The sequence below is a fragment of the Ambystoma mexicanum genome, chromosome 1q (genome assembly GCF_040938575.1).
Source record: "Ambystoma mexicanum isolate Mex_15411 chromosome 1q, UKY_AmexF1_1, whole genome shotgun sequence".
In the NCBI taxonomy this organism is placed as follows: domain Eukaryota; kingdom Metazoa; phylum Chordata; class Amphibia; order Caudata; family Ambystomatidae; genus Ambystoma; species Ambystoma mexicanum.
Window position 1 is genome coordinate 131,882,281 of NC_090922.1, and position 20,705 is coordinate 131,902,985.

At 47.7% G+C, this 20,705-nt stretch overlaps 1 protein-coding gene across 2 annotated transcripts in view; it reads left to right on the forward strand.

The window, feature by feature from the left end:
* Positions 1-17,360, forward strand: part of FBXO31 (F-box protein 31) — a 521,890-nt gene extending 504,530 nt beyond the window's left edge. For both annotated transcript variants that reach the window (XM_069636193.1, XM_069636194.1), the window contains one exon: positions 16,622-17,360. In XM_069636193.1, the coding sequence (XP_069492294.1) occupies positions 16,622-16,844 (223 nt within the window). In that variant the 3' untranslated portion in view covers positions 16,845-17,360. The remainder of the gene's footprint in view (positions 1-16,621) is intronic.
* Positions 17,361-20,705: the final 3,345 nt, after the last annotated feature.

Consider the following 20,705-nt stretch of genomic DNA (forward strand, 5'->3'; position numbering starts at 1 on the left):
CCTAATGTTTGAGAACCTGGAGATTCTGCCGGGAATGGAAAAAGGGGTGATTAAAGCGTTGAAAAGGGGCGGGATGCCAGAAGATTCAGGATATGTTCAGGGACAGACCCATGGGACATTTGAGGAGTGTAATCGAGATCTGGGGTTAAAGGAAAGGGACCGTTTTAAGTGCAACCAATTGAAACACTGACTGACTGACCCAAGGATTAGAGCAGCGGCCACAAGACGGCTAACCCCTTTCAAGAGCTATGTCATGACCCATATGTGATCAAGGAAGCTGGTCTCAACTCTTTATGGATATCTTGATGATCATGAAGAGAGTTGATTGGAGATGCATGAAAAGACTCTGAGGAAGGCTGTCACCGAAAAGTATTTCGGGAGACCTCTGGGGAGCTACCCCGAAGGTTACACGCTCCTTTCAAATGAGGGAGATGTGAATTCGAGTTTTACTTCAATGGCACTACACCCCAGACAGACTGTACGTAATGTACCCCTCGGTTTCAGGAGATTGTTGAAGAGGATGTAAGACGGAGGGGGATTGGGCACATATTCAAGGGATGGAGCTTCTAGATGAGAGGGTCTGGATGTGTGCTATGTAGGACCCAAAGTAGAGGGTGTATAATAAAGCTCAGAAACAGGGTTTTCTGACCCTTAAAATAGCAGCTTGGTTAGCAATAGCACAACATTGGAAACAGCAACAGATATCGACGAACCAGGAATGGCTTCAGAAAGTCTTGGGCTTTGTCTCGTTAGACTGGGTAACCTACAAGATTCTGGGTAATCTGGATGCATTGAAGCAGGATTAGGGAGCAGTCCTGACATACCTAAAAATAAATTAATATATTCTGCAATGGTGACCACACAATCAGAATTCTAGACATTTTATGAACCCTCTGGGACAGTTATGAAAGTTGGAGGAAGAACTACTACCTCTGGCGGGAAGTGGAGTGGGCCAGGGGAGGAGTTTGTACTATAATTTGCATATTGCTGAAACTAATAATTAAAAAGAAAATGTAATGTGAAAGTACACTATTGCTTTTACTGAGGATTCCCAGTCTGACGATGGGGTATATTCATGAGCATGTGAATCCATGCTGGAGAACAATAGTTGCAGGTAAGTAATTTAAACCTTTTGTTGCCATTGGATTCTCCTTCAACGAGAAAAAATCGTTTCGTACCCAGTCAAACAAAACAATTCTTGGGAGCAATCGTAAGAACAAAGGAGGGGCTAGTCTTGCCCTCATTCGACAGAGTTCAAAATATACTTACGGAAATACCTCACTACCTATCTTGTCGGAGGATAACTGTACGCAAGGCAATGCACCTGCTGGGAATGATGGCATCATGCATTTATCTAGTCCCACACGTGTGGATTTGCATGTACCCAATGCAGGAGTGGTTAGCAAAACAATGGTGTCAGGCAGGCAGTCAGTCAGACGATCTAGTGGTTGTTTCGCTAGCCTTAGTACATGCTCTTCACTGGTGGTCCAGGGACAACCTACTAAAAGGAAAACTCTTTTGAATTCCACAAGTTCAAGCAATACTGACTACAGACGCATCACTCGCCGGATGGGGAGCCCGTTACCTTCACCCCACAGCTCACGACCTATGGACACACTACACAGCCCAAAACCACATCAGCCTCCTAGAACTTCTGGCCGTTCTCAAGGTTCTACAGCCTCTTCAGCACAATCTAGTAGGTCAAACAGTGCAAGTCCTCAGATGGCTCCACTGCCATGTTTTACATATACAAACAAGGAGGCACACACTCCAAGTCTGTCCAGGCTATCCCCAAATAATTGGGCACTGAAGCTGAACATGTTCCTAGTCTCACAACACATTCCAGGGGAACTCAATGCTCCAGCAGACTCTCTAAGCAAAAACCCTCTGCCACAGGAAAATGAGTGGCAAATCAACAGATGGGTAATCTTCTCCTAGTGGGGTTATCCTTCCTTAGACTTGTTCACCACAAGCCAATACGTACAATGCCCAGACCTCACATTCAGGTTTCCCAAACCAGGACCCAAGGAAATGCCCTGTGGATGAATTGGTCAGGGAAATGTGTTTACGCTTTCCTACCAACACTCCTGAGCAGGATAGTAGTGCGCAAGATGTACCAGGAACAAGTCGCTCTAATCCAGATTGCTCCAGTGTGGGCAAGACAACCTTGGTTTCCACATCTGCTCAAACCGGCGATGTGCAAACCTATCAAACTGCCGTGCCCCTCCAACATGCTGCCCCAACATGAGGGGGAAAACACTCCAGCCTCAGTCTATGAACTTGGCAGCTTGGGTCCTGAAGTCCTAGAGTTTGGTCACTTAAACCTTCCTCAAAGGTTTATGGATATCCTAAAGGAACACAGAAATCCAACACCAGACACTGTTACTTCAACAAGTGGAAGAGGTTTGTGGTATGGTGTAGATTAGTCCCTAAATCCAATTGAATGTTCACCATCCAACATTCTACGCTACATGCTTTATCTACGCCGGTAAGATAGCTCAGCAGGTTAAGCGCTCCCTGCTGTGATCTGCAGGTCGCAGATCCGAATCCCGGCAAGGCCAACTCAGACTTTCATCCTTCCAAGGTCGATAAATGAGTACCAATTTTGGGAGGGTGATATTGTATGCTCTGTAAAGCGCTTTGGATTAAGGCGCTATATAAATAACATATCATTATCATTACTAGAGTCTAGCCTAGTATTTAACTCCATCAAAGTACACCTAGTGGCCTTGTCTGCATACTCCACTACACAGAACAAGGTGTCTTGGTGGAAAATCCCCGTTATCAAGGCTTTCAAGCAGGAAGTGAAGAGATGATACCCTCCCTTTTCTAACACCCCACCAGGTTGGGACCTTAATGTTGGGCTCTCAAAGCTCATGGGTCCACCCTTTGAGCCTATGCACAAAGCCAGCCTAAAACACTTAACATACAGCCCCACCTTTCTAGTAGCCATCACCTTGATAAGTCGGGTCAGTGAGCTACACGCATTATCTGTACAAGACCCTTTCTTTGTAATCCAGAAGGGACAAGGGTGGTCCTTCGAACACATCCTAGGTTTTCATCTAAATCAATTTGCAAGATCCACATCAACCAATCCATTGAACTACCTACTTTTTATCAAAATCCATGTAGCTCAGCTCAGAGAAGCCTGCATACATTGGATGTAAGGAGGGCGGTCTTTTACTACGTAAACAAATCCTCTAAGGAAAACAGATCAGCTCTTTGTTTCCATTGCACCTGGTAGAGAAGGCGATCACATCTCTAAAAATGCCATCTCCAGATGGATAGTAAAATGCATACAGCTGTGATATTTACTATCCAAAAAGACTACCTTTCACCCCTACAGCTCACTCTGAGGTACAGGAGTTACTCTAGCATTTATTGCAAGTGTCCCCCTAGACGCTATTTGCAAAGCAGCCACTTGGCGTTCCATTCATACCTCTACGCCACAGGAAGCCCACAGTAGAGAGGCGTGAGCTCTGCCTGAAGCAGAGAACTCAGAAGAAGCTTATAAACTTCACCGTCCTCCCAAGTAGCTCTGCAGCGCAGCAAAAGGTATGTGGTGGCTCTGGGGAGGCAAGGCCCAATCATACCCCAGGTTGGGGTGAGAGATGCAAGAGCCCAAGGCGGGCTGCGAGACGCCATGCCCCAGGGTGGGCTTTGCAAAGCCATACCCCAGGACTCGGTGTACGAAACAATATCCCAGGGCGGAGTGAGAGCAACCATACTCCAAAGTTAGTCGAGATAATCCGGAGCCCAAGGTGGGCTGTGAGAAATCAGACCCCAGGGTGGGATGAGACCCAGTAATCCAAGGCGCTGGGTGAGAAGCACCAAAACTCAAGGCGGTATGAAATCCACGAACTTCCTCAAGGCCCAGTGAGCACTTACTCTTCTTTGTAAAGAGTACCAGAGATACACTCAGTACACGGCGGAAGGACACAGACCAAACTATCTCCAGAAGGGAGAAAACATAAACTGACACCTTTTGTTGACTTGATGGAACCATTTAACAGACTGACTAAAAAGACATTCAGCCTTAGACCTTGTTACAGGGCAATGAGTCCTATTGAGAAAACCATACCAGAAACAAGCTTCCATTCCATGCGCAATTTATGATCTATTTTTCATTGTGTTAAAAGTGGTAGGGACAGAGATTAGGCTAGTACATTATTCGGGAAAGGGTACTTTCTTGGTTTTGGGCAGACGTCCTGGCGGGCACCCTTTCGGATATATATCCTCTATATAGTACAATCTTAGACTTGGGGACAGCTCAGGTTTTGTATGAAAATTAAAGGAAGCTACTCACAATGCCACCTGTCAGTCTCCTGTTTCTGACCTACCAAAATACTTTCATATATCGTTATGTTTTTCTTTCAGTATTGTGCAGTTTGTTGAAATTATGAAATATGTGCTCTAAGACGTTGTTCCCAAGCTTTAAATCATCCTGTTGAGGTTTAGTCAAAATTAATGTCCTCTGTAGTATGATCTTCTTTGGGCCGAACAATCACCCGTTGCAAAATAGCGCGTAAAGCTTGATATTTCGACAACTTGTCATTCCCTTGTCCCAGGTGTTCAGTGCCATATAACCTATTTTTTACATCTTTTCACTTTTGGTCATTCACCCAGCCTCACTCTAAAGTCAATTACTCTTCCAAGTGATTATGATTTAAGCTGTGTTTTAATATTCTTTACTTTGCAGGAATGCGTTACTGTGCTCAGATTGGTCAAGTATCTTTGCTCATGCCTTTTTGCTTTTAATCCTTGTCCCAAGCAATATGCTTTCCTTTCCTGCTCATACTAAGGACCCACTATATTGCATGGAAGTCACCCTCATGGGGAGGCCATGCATGCTTGGCTCTTGAGGTGATTTCATATTCCTCCCTATTCCCTCTTTTCCACTGTTTTTCCTGCATTCATCCTTTTACACAGACAATCCTTGACTCTGCCTTGTCCGACAGTTGGCTTGGCAGTCTCAGAGTAACTTTCCTCAGGGTTGGCAGCTAACGCTTAAAACTTTAACTGGTAATCAAGTCTCCACACTTTAAGGGTATATCCAACCACATCTTGGGTTTATCACAGATCCATGCACTGACTAACTTGTATACCATTGGGTACCAGGAACTGCCATCACTCAATCTGCTTGTTATTTCAAGAATTTCTGCCTTAGACTGTTCTTGTCAGTGTTCTGTTTTGATCCACAATCGGTAATTATTACTGCACTCCTACTTCTAAAACCACACTTCCTTTCCACCAACACCTGTATTTCTGCTAAATTGTTTTGTTTGCTTTACCACTGTTTTGCCCCCCTCGTCGTTTAACGTTCCTTCTCAGTGCAGAACCAGGTCTGGTCATCTTTGCAAACAAGCCCAGGTTCCACACTTGGAAGCTTCACCAAACTTTGCGATCCAACCTTCAGATAGGTGTGCCCAGGTTAGCCCCCACTGATTTGTATTATGGAAAATCTATACCTGATTTTTTTTAGCATCTCATTCCTAGTTTCATCTTCTCACATGGGAATTATGGTCAAAACCAATGTAAAGCAGGGGGCTCTGTTGCACAGCTGAGAAATGGCCGCCTGACTGTGTAGCTCTGTCTTGGGCAACATCCTAAAGAATAAAAAATCCTTGTCTGTGCCAATTTCAACTTCGGAAAGGAGTGAGATTGGTGTTCAAAGGTTTGCAGCAGGGGTTGTCTTGTTGCCGGACACCCTGGAGGCACGGATGCTGGGAAATCTGCATCTACAGTGCTCCAGCTAATACTTTCCCCGCAATCCGCCTCCGAGTTCCGAGCTATGCGGCTTGCTCGTGGTAGAGAGGGCGTGAGACTCCTGAGGACGCAGCGGGGGAGGAGCTGCCAACGTGATGCCGGGCTGAACGTGTGACTCCCTTGGGAGGATAGATCAGCGGCAACGTGCTCGCCTTGGAAGCAAAACGACACGGAGCAACACAGGTTCGATGCCCGTGCTTGGAAACCTCTGGGTATTAAGCGCGTTATAAATAACCTATCATATCCCTCTTTTGGTGTCCCCCAGTTGCTGTGCCGGCATTGATGAGACCAGTGAAGCTCTGGGCAACGGAGTGACTCACTCCCCCACGGCCTTTCCGGCGGCTGCAGCACTATATCATTTGTGAGGATGCCTGGATTGCCCATGGCCCCGAGACCACCGGGGCCGGATTGGAGGACTGGGCATTGCAGGCAACCCACCCTGCTCTAGCCCTGTGATTGTGGTGGCGGCTGCTACCTGCGGGGGAGACCACGAACCGTAGAGGGAACACGGGCCGACAATGCTGTGATCGCCCTATCTGGCTGAATACGTTGGGTGGTTGCCGCAACAGCTCTGCTCTGGATTACGGGCACTCAACCCCTGCACCCTCCTCCAGGCAAAACTCGACAATATGCGTGGGGGCCCACAGCGTGCCTGCTTCTGTTTCAATGGCCCTTGAAGGGACTATGCAATTTCCACATGCATTGTCCTCATAGGACTGCACTGAAGGGGAACGCCATCGCTACCACAACTGAACACTTGGTATGAGGAAGTAGGGACCTTCCGGATCCTTGGGGGGGGGGGGGGGTACTGATCGGCTCCGTTGAACACTGGTGTCAGCTGCGTGGACCCAGCGTTAGTCCCGTGAAATCCTCGACCCCACATCTGTTGCACAGACTGCTCTAATATATGCGGGCGGTGGAGGTTGGGGAGCAGGCAGATCCCGCTACATATGCAGCAGCAAAATCTTCTGATTACTACCACGAGGTGAGACGGGAGAACTGCGTGCAGTTTGAGGCAACACGTTTGTCGTACCTGGCCTCCACTACCATTGCACTCAGTGAGGTGGTTATCACCACAGTTGGCTCCTTCAAAAGTCACTACTCGCTGAGTGAGCCACCAGTCAGCCTATTTGGAGTGCACCAGGTACTTGCAGTTTGGGGTCACTGTAATGCATAACTTGTTTGGTCGTAGGAGCAGATAAACTCATGTTTGAGTCTGAGAAAAGGCGAGCTGCCTTGATTACGAGGGAGGATACAACCCATTCAATCCCATACAAGGTGCAGCTATTAAGATATCATAGTGGGAGTGTGGCGGAACTGCCTGGTTGGTCTGTGGGGGCAGCAACACAACCTCATTTGTACACATATTTACCTGGCTAACAACTTGCATTTCTTTATAAAAACTTACTGATGGGCCTTGTGAACTGTGTACATGTTGTATTCCATGGATAGACAGCCGCCATCCCCTTTAAAACCCAGTTACTGAGACCGACTCAGCCCATGCCCACAAGACATAACTCGATCTGTGATTGGTTTCACCCCCTATTGCTGGTCTGCGAGCAAAGGTGGGTCTGCCCTTCATCCTACCTCTGGTCCTCTGACTGGGATTGTTTTACGGGCCCCTGTCGCCCGGCATGTGCTACACTTCCATGCCATTCCTGATTCCCACACAGCTCTCCCGGGGTGCTTGATTCCCAGCCCTATCAATCGGTTCAGTTCTGTTGACTAGGGACTCCGCTCTGGCTGCTGGTGGGCCGGTCTGGTCACCCTCTGGCTTCCACCCTACCCACCTCGCCCCCCAATCACTGTGGTCTACTGCAGCTCTATATATATCCTGGTGTAGTCATGACTAAGGGGGCAAGTAAAAAACAAAGCTCTATCGATATGTTTGCCAAAGTGACACTGAAGCCGACTGAGGCCCAGCCAAAGGCCGAGCCCCCCCCCTCCCCTGTGGTGTCTACTGAGCCCACAGAACTCCAAAAGATGATGGAATATGCACATGAAGCTTGACGATGTGAGCAGGACAATCGGCTCTACCAAAGCCTGGATGGAGAAGACTGATATCCGGGTGACGGAGGTGGAGGCTACGGTCGGCTTTGCAGAAGAGAATATCAACACTCAGATCAGAGGTGGCCTCACTATCCAGACAGGTCCAGGTGGCCAGAAAAAAGAATGAGGACCTTGAGTCTAGGCCCAGGCTTAATAACCTGTGCATTATTGGCATTCCTGAAGATAAAATCGACTGCCCTATGGAGGATTACAGGATTCCCCGAAGCTCTCGCCTCAGTTCGCGATTGAACGTCCCCACCGAACCCTGGCCACGAAACCCAACCCTGGTGCCCCACCCTCATCCTATTATAGCCAGAGTGTTAAACTATCGTGATATGGATGCCTTGCTACGTGCAGCCAGAGCCAAAGGCGAACTATTACTTAGCTCTGTCAGGATCCATCTGTATCCCGATTTCTCTGTGGCTATTCAACAGGAGTGCAAACCCTTCCTAGCCACCAAGAAAAGACTTTGAGAGCTGGGTGTCAAGTACTCTATGTTATACCCTGCAAAATTGATGATCGAACATGCGGACAGGGTCTTCTTTTTCACCATCCCGGAGGAGGCCTCCAAGTTAATACATGATCACTTCCCTGGCTACCTGCTTTATCTCACCACTCTTGGGTGCCCTTCTGGACCTCTCTCGAGACATGGACGTCCCATGCATACCCAGAGGATTGGTGCTAGTTCCACCCGTCTGACCTCCTCTCAGCCTTATATGTGATGAACCTGTGCTCTTGGGAGGGTTTGAGGTCCAAACCGGCTTAATCTAAGCCCCTTATGATGATTCTTTGTCAATCTCCAAATTATGCACCACACCATGTTTTCTTACGCCCTACGTCAGAGTAGTTGCCGTTCTTGGCTTGTGATGTTCCATTGGGGGTGTCAGCCCTCTGATTGGGAGCGGTGGGGGAGGGACAAATGTTTGAAAAATCGCTTGGCGTACGATTGAGGAGACGAGTTGCTAATCATCCCTGTGTTGAACACACCAGAATTCAACCCTTTCTAACATGGTCAAAGTTTTGCTGGGCATATGTATGTCGGGGCATGCATTCACGGACACGAGCCTACAGTCTTGACATCAGATGAAGGCATAGTATGTATGAGTTGGTATATTAGAGGATTGGGTAACCCTGTCAAAAAGCATAAACTGCAACTGTATGTTAAACGACACAAGGTCAAGGTACTTTTCCTACAGGAAACGCACACATTGGTTAAGGGGTGTGATGGGTTTGCCAGGTCATCGGGCTCCCAGCAATATTATACCACCTTCTCCACCCAAAACATTTGAGTTATGATCCTGATCCACAAGACCCTCAAGTTCATCCATAAGGTTACACACGTAGACCCTCCTAGGACTCTGCTTTACTGTTTGGCTTTTACTCCATGTATATGGTCCGAACACAGACGATCTCTGCTTGTTGGGTTTCCCCCCTCATTCCTGTACTTTGGGGCGTGAACTTCATCACTATAGTGGATATTGATCAAGATGGGTCCGGCACAAAGTATCGCCAGCTCTCCAAGGCTTTTCCATTATAGAAGTGCAGTCCCTGCTAAGAGTTGACGCATGGAGATTGATGCACCTCGGTTCCCATGTCTTTTCCTTCTATTCATCCGTACATGACTCACACTCACCTATCGACAGATGGCTAGTTTCTGATATACTTATCAGAACTATAGAGCAAATGTCCATCCTACCCAGGATCTTTACAGATCACTCACCGGTTAGTTTCATTCAGGTGGGGAGAGGGCAGAGGGGTGGCATGTTCGAGCCTGAAACCGGACGCCTTGCTGGACCCATTATTCGGATCCGAACTAAGGTCCAGTATCGACAAATGTTTTTACGTTCAATAGTGGGTCGGTAGAGGCCCCAGGCCACCCTCTGGGAGACCTTTTTAGTTTACATTCATGGTGTCACACTGGCAAAGGATGCAGGGATCCTTAGTGATTTGGAAATCCGTTGGGGAAAGTAAGCTCTTACTTGCCGGACTGCAAACGCAATACGCTTCGCCCCCCTCCACCGATTTGCTCGGGCAGACAGGAACTGCAGTAGATGCATTCGCGGTCGGCTTGGGCCCGGAAAGTAAGTTTTTGGATGAACCTCAGACTGCCAGAAAATATGGAGAGAGGGAATACCCCAGCCGTCTATTAGCGAGATTGAACAGTCAAGAGAGGGGGGCTCCCCATATTCCAGCAATCGAGAGCGGACGGTACCCTGGCCCCCTCGTCTCAAATCAATGACGAGTTTTGCTCCTTTTACGAAGAGCTCTATAGTAATATCGACACCACCTCTACGGCTGATATCGAATCCTTTCTTGACAGTCTCCTGCTCTCGGTGTTGTCCTCGGAGACCAGGGCGGCACTGGACCACCCAGTGTCGACAGAGGAATTATCCAATGCAGTAGATTCACTATCATCAGGGAGGGCGCCCGGTGCCGATAGGCTTACTACCAAATTCTATAAATGTTATAAGGGTCGCCTGGTTCCCCAGCTGGCGGCTGTATGGGAGGAGGCATGCGAGGTCAGTGAACTTCCCCCTTGCTCCGTGAGGCGGTTATTGCAATATTATTGAAACCCGACAAACCGGCCAAGCAGTGCGGCTTCTACCGGATCCTTTCTCCCATTAATTGTGACATCAAAATATTTGCCACGGTCATGGCCCTCCGGTTGGGACCATGTCATTCATTCTTCACCCCGACCAGTCGGGTTTCATCCCGGGCGCTTCACCACCCTCAATCTGCGTTTCATATTTCACATCCTGGCCCGAATCGACCCAGAGGCGCAAGCCGTAGCAGCCACATTGGACATGCATTCGATTTGGTCTCCTGGAGGTTTCTGTGGTTGGTGTTGGAGAAGAGTAATTTTGTCCCCCGCTTCCTGTCCTGGGTGAAACTATTGTACCCATCCCCTGTCGCCAGGCTCCGCACTGATGACCAGTATTCCACTCAATTTAAGATAGCCAGGGGCACCAGGCAGGGCTGCTCCTTCTCGCCTTAGATATTTGCGTTAGCCATTGGCAAACAGGATTCGTCATCGGCATGCCCATCGAGGTAGAAGACTTTCCGGGGACCCTCAGATCATCTCACTCTATGCGGGCGAAGCATTGCTTTACATCCGCTCTGCTGAGAAGAATCTGGCACCAATATTGGAAGACGTTATTCTACTTGCCGAGTTACCTGGGTTAAAGGTTAATTGCACGCGGTCCATCCGGGATCTCCATGGGTTAACTTGTTCTCAATCTGAGATGAATACCTTTATGGTGGTGGTTACGCGTCACCGGACCTCATTGCATGACCACAACTATGGAAATGACCTTGCTTCCCTCCCCGAAAGACTGAGGACTAGGCTAAATTTCTGATCACGCTAGCCGGGAGGGTGGCTATTCTCAAAAGGATAGTACTCCACAACTTCTATACAGATTTTAGAATGTCCTGCTCTGGCCACTGACCCGGACAGTCCATGCCTTATTGTGGCATTCTGGAGCTGCCCGCCTGAAGTTGGACACGTTGGCTACCCCTTTGCACAGGGTAGGTTTGCGGCCCCTAACTCTAAGCGATGCTGGATTGCCACTTAGGCCCATTGCACTGCATTTTGGTTTGAATCTAGCGGATCGCTCCTCCCCCAAGCCCCCCACCGTCAAACTTGAGCACCTAGCAGCCGGTGATCTGGATGTTCGCTCTCTGGTTCTCCTCTAAGTCTTAAACTAGACCCCATTGACCCCACCAGAGTCATGATGACTCGTGGAATTGACTCTGGAAGCAGGTAGACACCCCTCATCCATTCCATGGTGACTTTCCTCTGTGGAACTGTCTCCCTGAGTTTCCTCAAGTGGATGGCGCGACGGTTCGCCACTGGTCAGGGAAAGGCTTTGACACTATACGGGATGTTTTCACTATGGGAACCTTTACTGATTGGCAGGACTTGCCGCAGTCCCTGAGAGTGTTCCTCCCGATGGTTACAATACGCAGGCCTGCGCTGGGCTCTCAAGGGCAGGTGACATGAACTCTCATCGATTACACCTGATGATCTGGTACTTTCCGACATTATGATGAGCACTGCAATGGGTGGAAGGGTCGCCAGGCTATATGGTCTTCTCCGGGGAAGGATGGGCTACTCATGGGGATAAACTTCGGGGGCATCGAGTAGTGACTTGGGTATAGATATAACCCAACAAAAATGGGAGTCTGTTCGCCCGCACCCAGGAAGTCTCCCTTAATTCTAGATTCAAACTGATCCAGTTTCAAATACTCCACAGGTGCCACTATACACCAGACAGGCTGCACCACATGTCAAGGGATTGACCCTCTGAATGCCTGAGATGCAGAACAGACAACGTTGATTATATACACATGCTCTGGTCCTTTTCAAAACTCACTTAATTCTGTGAGAAGGTGCGAGTCTGTATCGCAATACTAGAATGCACTGTTACACCGTCCCCAATGACTCGTTTTTTTTTCAATTTCCCCCACACCGGCCGAGACCTAAGGAGGCTAGCCGGGCTGTTTGTTGCTCGCAGCCTGCTGTGTTGCTATGGTTGCACCCTAGTGCCCCCACCTTCAACCAATGGCTTCTTGCCGTCACTTGGGCCTCAGATGGGGAGGAGCGCTGGTCCGCCATGCAGCCGGCCAGGAACATCTGGGCCCGCTTTTGATCCTGTTTATTGTCTTTGACTGCTGAGGATGGGGGAGACGGTGACAATCCAATGCCCACTGGCCTTTACCCCGGTTAATGGGTCTAAATGTATATTTGGGTACCTACCATCATGATGCAATGCTTATTACTTCCTCTATGAAGACCCTGCGTGGTCACGCTGTCTGTGTACTTTCTATGTCAGATGGTAACGTTTTTTTAGGGGAAAAAAATAACCTACGCCATAATTGTTCGAATTCCGGTTGTGCACTATAATGGGATTGGGAGTTGCAGGAGTGTCTCCTGCTTTCAATACATTAAAATGTTTTAATTTGTAGCTTCATGCTGCAGTATAATCACGTACATTCCCCTTTTATAGACTATAACACATGGAATACCTGGCTTCCTTCACTGCCCGCTTCACTTCCTCGAGCAACGGTCTGCAAGGCAGTTACTGAAACATCAAACACACGGGTAAAGAAATGGACCTGGGGCAGAGGACCTCTCCCCCTTACAACTTGATGAACTCGCAGTGAATGGGGGAGGGAGCATGAATAATATAACACAGCTGCACACTTTGACTCCTTGAAGTTGAGGACTGCACTGCCCCCTGATCCAAAGAGGTTTGTGTAGTTTATCAATTTACAACCCCAGATATTGTGGTCCGATTCCTGGATTTACTCAGCTTGTCAGAGACTTCTTATTCCATTTCGAGGATCTTGGGCACGTTAGTTAGCACTGCATTATAAGGAATACAGACTGAAGGAAGATGTATAATATTTGTAAGCAAAGGGTCGCAATGCCCTGGGAAAACTAGCATTTCTGTCAGTATTATTTTATAAACTGATTGCCTTCTCACTTTGCACATTACTTCATCAATGGGAAACACCTTCATGTTGCAGGATGGGGCACTTAGTGCCAGACATCTAGGTGCCTAGGTTGGGACTTGGATGGGTAGCCCTTGCGTGGCTATAACCGAGTACCATTTTCAACCATCTGCTGTGTGAAAGGGGCAGGGGGAGTGGGGTTGTGCAGGTGATGCAAATCATTTAACTCCATTCCAGCCGCCCTTTTCTCAGTTTACTTCTTGGCATTAAATCAAAAGAGAATACTGTCATTGCAACTCCCATAGGGCTTCCCCTCATAGTAAGGGCTCAGAATAAGTTGCCTGCCTCTGGGTGCATTAAGAGACATGTCCTCCTCTCCAGACCATGCCCTTTCCATTAAACAGGAGCACGCACAAGGGATAACGTTGCTGTAGTTTTGCAATTGACTTGAATGTCTTCCTACTTCCTACTTGGTGATCTGCCGTCACCATCCTCCTTGAGCTGTGCAACCTGTTCAAATAGCACCCGCATTTGGAGGCTCATCAGTGGTAATTTAAGACTTCTGGGGCATTTATAGCTAAAATGGTGGACTCCAAGGCGGCTGGGTTATTTCATTCAGTAGTAGCACAGAGATTGTACTAAAATGTTGGCCCCAACCTGGCAATAGCGTTTTCAATGACACGATATCCATGAAAGTATAAGCAAGCCTACCCTCCATCATACTGGAGGACTGTACTAGGAAAAACTTAATTGAGTGAAATTGCTGGAGCCATGGAGGTCCTTTTTCCTTCCGTGGGGGGATATAGGGATGATGGAGGGTGTCACACCACTTTGAAAGCACTCCTTATCCTTGTTTGGGTGCTGTTGATAAGTGTCTGGCCCCCCAACTTGCTCACATTTGATCCATATTAAGATAAGTCATAGCCACCATCACAGTACTCTTTTTCAAGGCTGCCCCAAAGATAACTAACTCACAAGGCGGTATCCTCAGCAAGTGGGCAGAAGCAGGGATTGAAACAATGTGGACCAGAAGGTACACTTTACAATTGAGTTCAGCACACACCTGCATGCCTCACTTAAAATTTCTCGCCAAGACTGCCTCATCCTTGTCTCAGGATTTTTCCTCAGCTGCGACAGGGCTCTCGTTATTCAGCTGCCCAGGTCCTAGGGCCCCAACTTTCCAGCCAGATAAGGGCCTCGCACTTTCCCCTTTAAACATCTGCAACCACGTTCTGTTTCAATTCTACTTCTCAGTTCTTCTCCTCTGTCCTTCCTCCAATACCAATCTCTCCTTCACTTCTGCTTCTCCTCCTTCGTCTATCCCACTACCCCTTTCCATCACTTCCCCCCTCCTCCTTTCCAATGTTAACCTCTCCTTTGCTCTCCTTTTATCCTTCTCCTTGATCGTTGCCTTCTTCAACTTGCTCTTATTACTTTGCAGGTGATAGTAGGCTCTTCTCAACCAGTGAGGGTTATGATCCACTGGTCCCGGCAAGCCCATAGTCCTGCTAGCTACTTGCAGCTCTCCTGAACCTTCCTCTGGCACAGCACTGCAAGTTACATCTACTGCAACTTCCACTTACCATGACTGACGAAACAGCCTCTTTTATACTGGCCAGACCAGGTCTTTACTTCCCGATTGACTGGACGATCAGGTGGTTTCCTGCAGTGTTCTAATTGGGAGAAAAGCTTTGTAGTTCAGAACTGGAGGAGGGCTTTAAAATGCCTTGTGGCCATTTGGAATCCATACCATGCGACCTGCAATTTGCTTGATGAGAGAGTTCTGCATCCCTAACGATTTGCTGCCTTATCTGCGGCTCAAAGAGTTCATCTGGGGAATTTGGACTGTCATGGGCCTTCTTGCTTTTCTTTTCTTGTGGGTTTGAGTTTGTGTTTCCTGTGAGGTTAAAGGGAAAATACATGTTTTGCCTTTGCAAGCCCTACTGCTTAATAGGGAGTTGGTGGTTTTCCTGCCTCTGTGGTGTTATGACTGTGACCGAAGTACATTGTTTATGCATGAAAAGTTTAGGATACGTTTTCTCCCACCTCCAATCTGATGTTTGGTTTCTGAGTTTTTGTTCTGTGAGAAGTGTGGTCGATCAGTGGTTTCATTTAAAGTGACAGTATGGCTCTGTGCTGCATTTTGTGGTCGTGAGCAGGGGATTTCTGCCGCTTAGTGGGGTCTTGGGATGTTCTGTCAGAGAATGTCCTTACTCCAGCCCTCCTACTCCCAATCAGGTTGTAAATCGCCCTATGTTGCCTGGAACCAGAAGCAAGGGTTCCGATGAAAGCAATGGGGCCTTTTCTTTTTTTTTTTTTTGTTTGAGATTGGCATTGTTGGGGCAAGTAGTACTACCATCTTTCCGGGCCATGGGGAGTGTGGAAGTAGACTGCTGCTATAGGTTGTAACGCTTAACGGATCGCTACCCCTGACACCTGGTTTGTCATTGCCCTATCCACCAACTGTTGTGTTTACAGACTTTGTCACAGAGGTTATACTAGTTCTGACTGGAAATAGGTCATGGCAGTCTTCTAATTTTTCTGTTTTGGAGGAAGTGAGTATAGTCCTGTTTCCTTATAGTGGCAAAGCCATGCAAGGTGGTTGTGGTGAAGTCACTCCGTTTGGGGCAACGTTTAGATTCTAGTGCGCTTTCGTCACCCGCAATGTGGCAAAATGTCATTGACATCTGCCCTTTGTGTAATCCTTTGCCTAATATGGCACCATGGCACCAAAACCTACCTCCCTCAGTTGTCCACAGTGCAGGCCATTCAGTCCTGAGTGATTGAGGACCTTTGTTCTTTTCTATGCATGTGATTCTGCAATTTTCCTATTTTTATGCCATGGAGCCATGACTTGTTGGTGCTATGGTTAATGTGGAAACTGATCCTCAGTCTAGTGGCATGATGGATCCTAATTCATTCCATGCCTGTGACCCCGAGCCTGTCATGCTAAATCTTGTAATGTCAATATCTTAGTAATGCAAACGCATATCCTCAATTCACACCACTTTCCATAATTGCACAGTTGGCTGGTCATTGTTTAAACAGCCATTTTTGCTCACACTAAGATTGGGCAATAGTCGAATTTCTCTGCTCAAACTGGAATTCAATGAGGTGCAGGAAGCGTTTTCTGCATCCGACAATGGCAGAATAAATTATCTTTAGTGCACACTTTGGACTGTATTGTTGTATTGGCAAAATGGAGCTTAAAGTCATTTTAAAAGTTGTTGTTTCAAGTAAGTTTTCATGTGTTGATGAAATGGTACGTTTATTTGCTCAAATTCCATGCACTTTAGCAATGTGATTTCTTCCCTTTTCTATTTTAATGCTGTTCTTTCCCTCTTTCTTGTAGCTTTTATGGCACAGGATTAATAGCTGGACATGGGTTCACTAGTCCTGAACGAACGGCTGGAGTTTTTATCCTTTTTGATGAGGATCGCTTTGGTTTCATCTGGCTGGAGCTGAAATCCTTCAGCCTGTACAGTAGGATCCAGGACACTTTCCAGAACGCTGAGGCACCGTCCGAGGAGGCCTTTGATGAAATGCTAAAAAATATGCAGTCATGGACAACCTAACCATGAACCCAGGTTAAGAACCTCGTTTGAACCAACTCTGTCAAACAGAACTGCTTATCCTGTTAGGGGAGCGTGAAGGTGGTGCCATTCAGCAACCATGGTACATCCACCCTCAAGCATGCACTTTTAACCCAGGTCTTTTGGAATGAAATTTCAAATTGGACTTTTTAAAAGACCATGAAGATGGTTTCTTGCAAAAAAGTATTTTATATATAGAATGTAATAATATAAATATATAATATATATACATATGTATGGACAAAGGAACCTTGTCTACAGAGAGGAAATTGGAGCATGTTCACTAAGGACAACTATTTGATATCAGTAAAGCTGAACAACCTTCAATGCTGATATAAACTATATTGATGCAATGCCATTTCTCCCTCCACCAAGTAGAACACCAACAGTTATATTCAAGGAACACCATATTTGCATCACTGGAAAGCAGCTCCTTTTTATATTAAAACCATGGGTTTAATAAATTCTGTGGCATTCGTCAAGGTGACGGTCTTAACAGTTCAAGTGAATTTATTTTTCATTTTCCAACAGTATCTCAGTGCATGTGTTCAGTTTTCAATATTCAAATCTGAACTAGCAGATGTAATATTTAAATCTGCAGGATTCTCCAAAGAAAGAGTGGCCGATGGGTAGGTGATGTTTGGTCAAATATTACTCTAAATTTAAAATGGTGAAAACAAAGCATACATTTTAACACTACAATCAACAGCTATTAGTATGCAACCTAGTCATGTGTATCTGGTGTGTATGACCCTTGGTTCAGACGTTCTGGACTTGGACATCATATTGTTCCCTTTTGATGCAGCAGCATGAGCCCCTAGGAGTACGATTTAGAGGGGGGTCGGGGGGGGGGGTGAAGCGTCTCTGTTAAGAGGCTTCTCCTATTCGATCAACAATACCCCTGTTGCTCTTTCCAGCAGAAGTTCAGTGATTTGAGAGGAGGGAGTGCATCTTCTTGGTGGAAGAGGAGGAAATGTGACAGATTGAAATGTGTATTGATTGGCACCTCTAATAATGTGTGACAACTGCTTGTGATAGGCTAGGCCTTCATTGAGACTCTCACTGTTGGCCTGGCACCAGAAACTGATATCCTCTCATGGTGCAAAGGTGTTTAGCAGGCTTTCCTGTCACCAGTACAAAGGACAGCATCCTGCTGGCTAGTCTAGGTGTTGGGGTTCAATAAAGGGCAGCACTACAATGATGTCCTGTAACCTATAAATTGGAAGGACAAACGCCAGACACAAATTAAGTGGGTGAGTGGAGCTGCTGGATTCAAAGGATCCCAATTGTTTAGTCTAACTGGCTGCTGCTGACAGTGGGCGTTACACGCAGGCACGCCTTACTAGCCCATGCTTCATCCATACTGGTGCCAGAGAGAATGGAGTGGGGCATAGAGTGAGCGATTAGGAAGAGTAGTGTGTCTGAGGCCTCAGTTGGCGTATTGTGCTCATTTCTAAAAACCTTGCAATTTGCCACATTCAGTAGGCTTTTAGAGGCTACGAGTAGGTGTCAAAGACCAAGATGTGGGTGTGTGCAAGACCTTTCACTGGACCTTCATGGGCTGACAATTGGCTTCCATTATTGAGCATATAGATGCTACCGATATTCTACTTGGTATATGAAAACTTGCTATACTTCTCACCTCGTATGTGGAAACTGTGCATACCTGTTTCTTGGCATGTGATCACTGGTCATAGCTGGTACTGGGAGAGAGCCCCAGCAAAGTTTATTTATAGATTTGCCAATTACTGACCCACAGTTCCAGAAAAAATTGTTTTCCAGTAATGTTTTTCCAAATTCCTTAGGGGAGAACTTCAATACTTATCTACTCTTAATCCATCTACCGCCCACGTGATTTTTGTACCCTTTCGAACATCGTAATGGCCCCATGTACTTCCTCAGGATTTTCCTTTTCTCCAGCATGGGGTCTGGCATGGATTCACATGCTCATGAATATTCTGTGTAGTCAGGCAGGGTAAAAGAAAAAAACGTTTCACTTTCACTTATAAACTGTATTTCTCCTTGCTGCCCGTACTGCCCCATCCAATGACAGTCCTCTCCCTAAGCCCCTCCTCCGGCACCATCCTCAGATTTTTACTGCACGCTTCAGTGTGGGAGTCCTCGAGTTTGCTCTCCGAGCTTTTTGTACGTTTATTTTGCAGTTTTGGATGGGAAAAAGTTAGATTTCTGTTTCAAAGGAGCCTGTGTGCTCTTTTCTCCATCTGCCAACAGCGGGGATCCATTGTCTGTGAATTTCGGTGGTCCTCAAGGGCAAAGATCATCTTAGATTCTAGAAGGCTGTCAGGCCTACTTCGCGCCATCCAACTATGACGGAGGAGGAGGAGGGAAGGTCCCTCTCATGCCCTGCACCAAATGCAGGCTACGGAACGTGTTTGTGGAGGACATGCACCTGCAATGCCTCTGTCTGCACCCGGACCACAAGGAGGTGGAGTGAGAAATTTGCCTTGGGTTCTCCAAGAAGACAACGAGAAATGGACACAGTAGACTGGCGGCGTGGCTCAATGCCAAGGCCTCTGACCCGTGCTCCTAGCAAGGTCATGCCTCACCCAGGACCAACCTGTCCAAGTAGCGGTCTTCTAAGTCCTTTGAGTGTGCCTCATCCTTGGGGGAGGGCGGGGGGGGTCCAAGAACCGCAGTTCCGAGTCCACCGGGTTTGCTGTGGAAGCGGGTCCCAAGGTGGATAGGGCGCGATCGACATCACTGTCCGCCTCCATTGCCAGCCAGCAACCAACCTCCTCCTCCTCAAAGGAAATCTACCCCGGCTAAACTTGGTGAGAAGTCAGAGAAGACACGGACGGAGAAGTCCGAACAGCCCAAGCAGGCCCAAGTGGCACAGTCTAAGACCTCATTGTCGACAGATTTGGGGACTGCTACTGCCACAACAGCTAAAGGCGCTGAACCTGTGAAGGTAGCATCCACAGCTCAGAAGGTGTCTCTACCCACAAGGCGCGACACCGCTGCAGCGACTTTGGCAAAGTCTGTTGGCACACCAGAAGGGGGGAAACCGGCTCAGGCCCTGGTTCAAGACCCTCAAGGGGAAAGAGGGAGGGGGGGGGCGAGGAGGCCCCAAAACAGCCCTCCCAGTCTGTGGCACAAGCCATGGAGGTCTCGTCCACGGACGATTAATACCAGGAGTCCTTGTACACGGTCCACGAGGACGTTGAAGAGGACTGCTCAGGGCCTAGTTTTTCTATTTTGCCTTCTCAGCCGAGGGACGTTTCCTTGGATATTCTGCCAACCATGCACACCTTGCTGTCAGAGATCCAGATGATGCCTCCGGCTCCAGCACCTGGAGTACCGCAGGTCCCCGATCAACCTTCAGCAAAGAGGAAGCGTCACAAAATGCCCCCATTTCATCCTCCGCCACCACGTCTGGTCCCTTCTCCCCCAGGAAACATGGGTATGGGGACAGATATGGGCACGACGGCGGACTACGACTAGGATATCTTCACAGCGGATGGCGATTCTCCACATTTGGATGCTCCACAAAGGGTGTCTCCTCCGGATGAGGTAGGATCGTTCCACTCTGACCTCCAAAGGCTCTGACTATTCCAGCTAGTGCCTGAGGAAACCAAGAAGCAGGGCTTCTTGTACCAGAGGCACAAGGCCAAGAGGAAGACAGTTATGGTGGTGCCCCTTCTGGACGACATTTGGGATGAGGGCCTAGCCCTCATGAAAAACCCTTGCACGGCTCCAGCGAAACGGGATAGGCTGGACAAGAAATATCGATTGCTGGACTCCGTGCCCAGGTGCCTGAGGGCGCAGCCATCACCAGATTTGGTGGTATTGGCGGCGGTGAGGAAATTGTCGGCCAACCCAGTC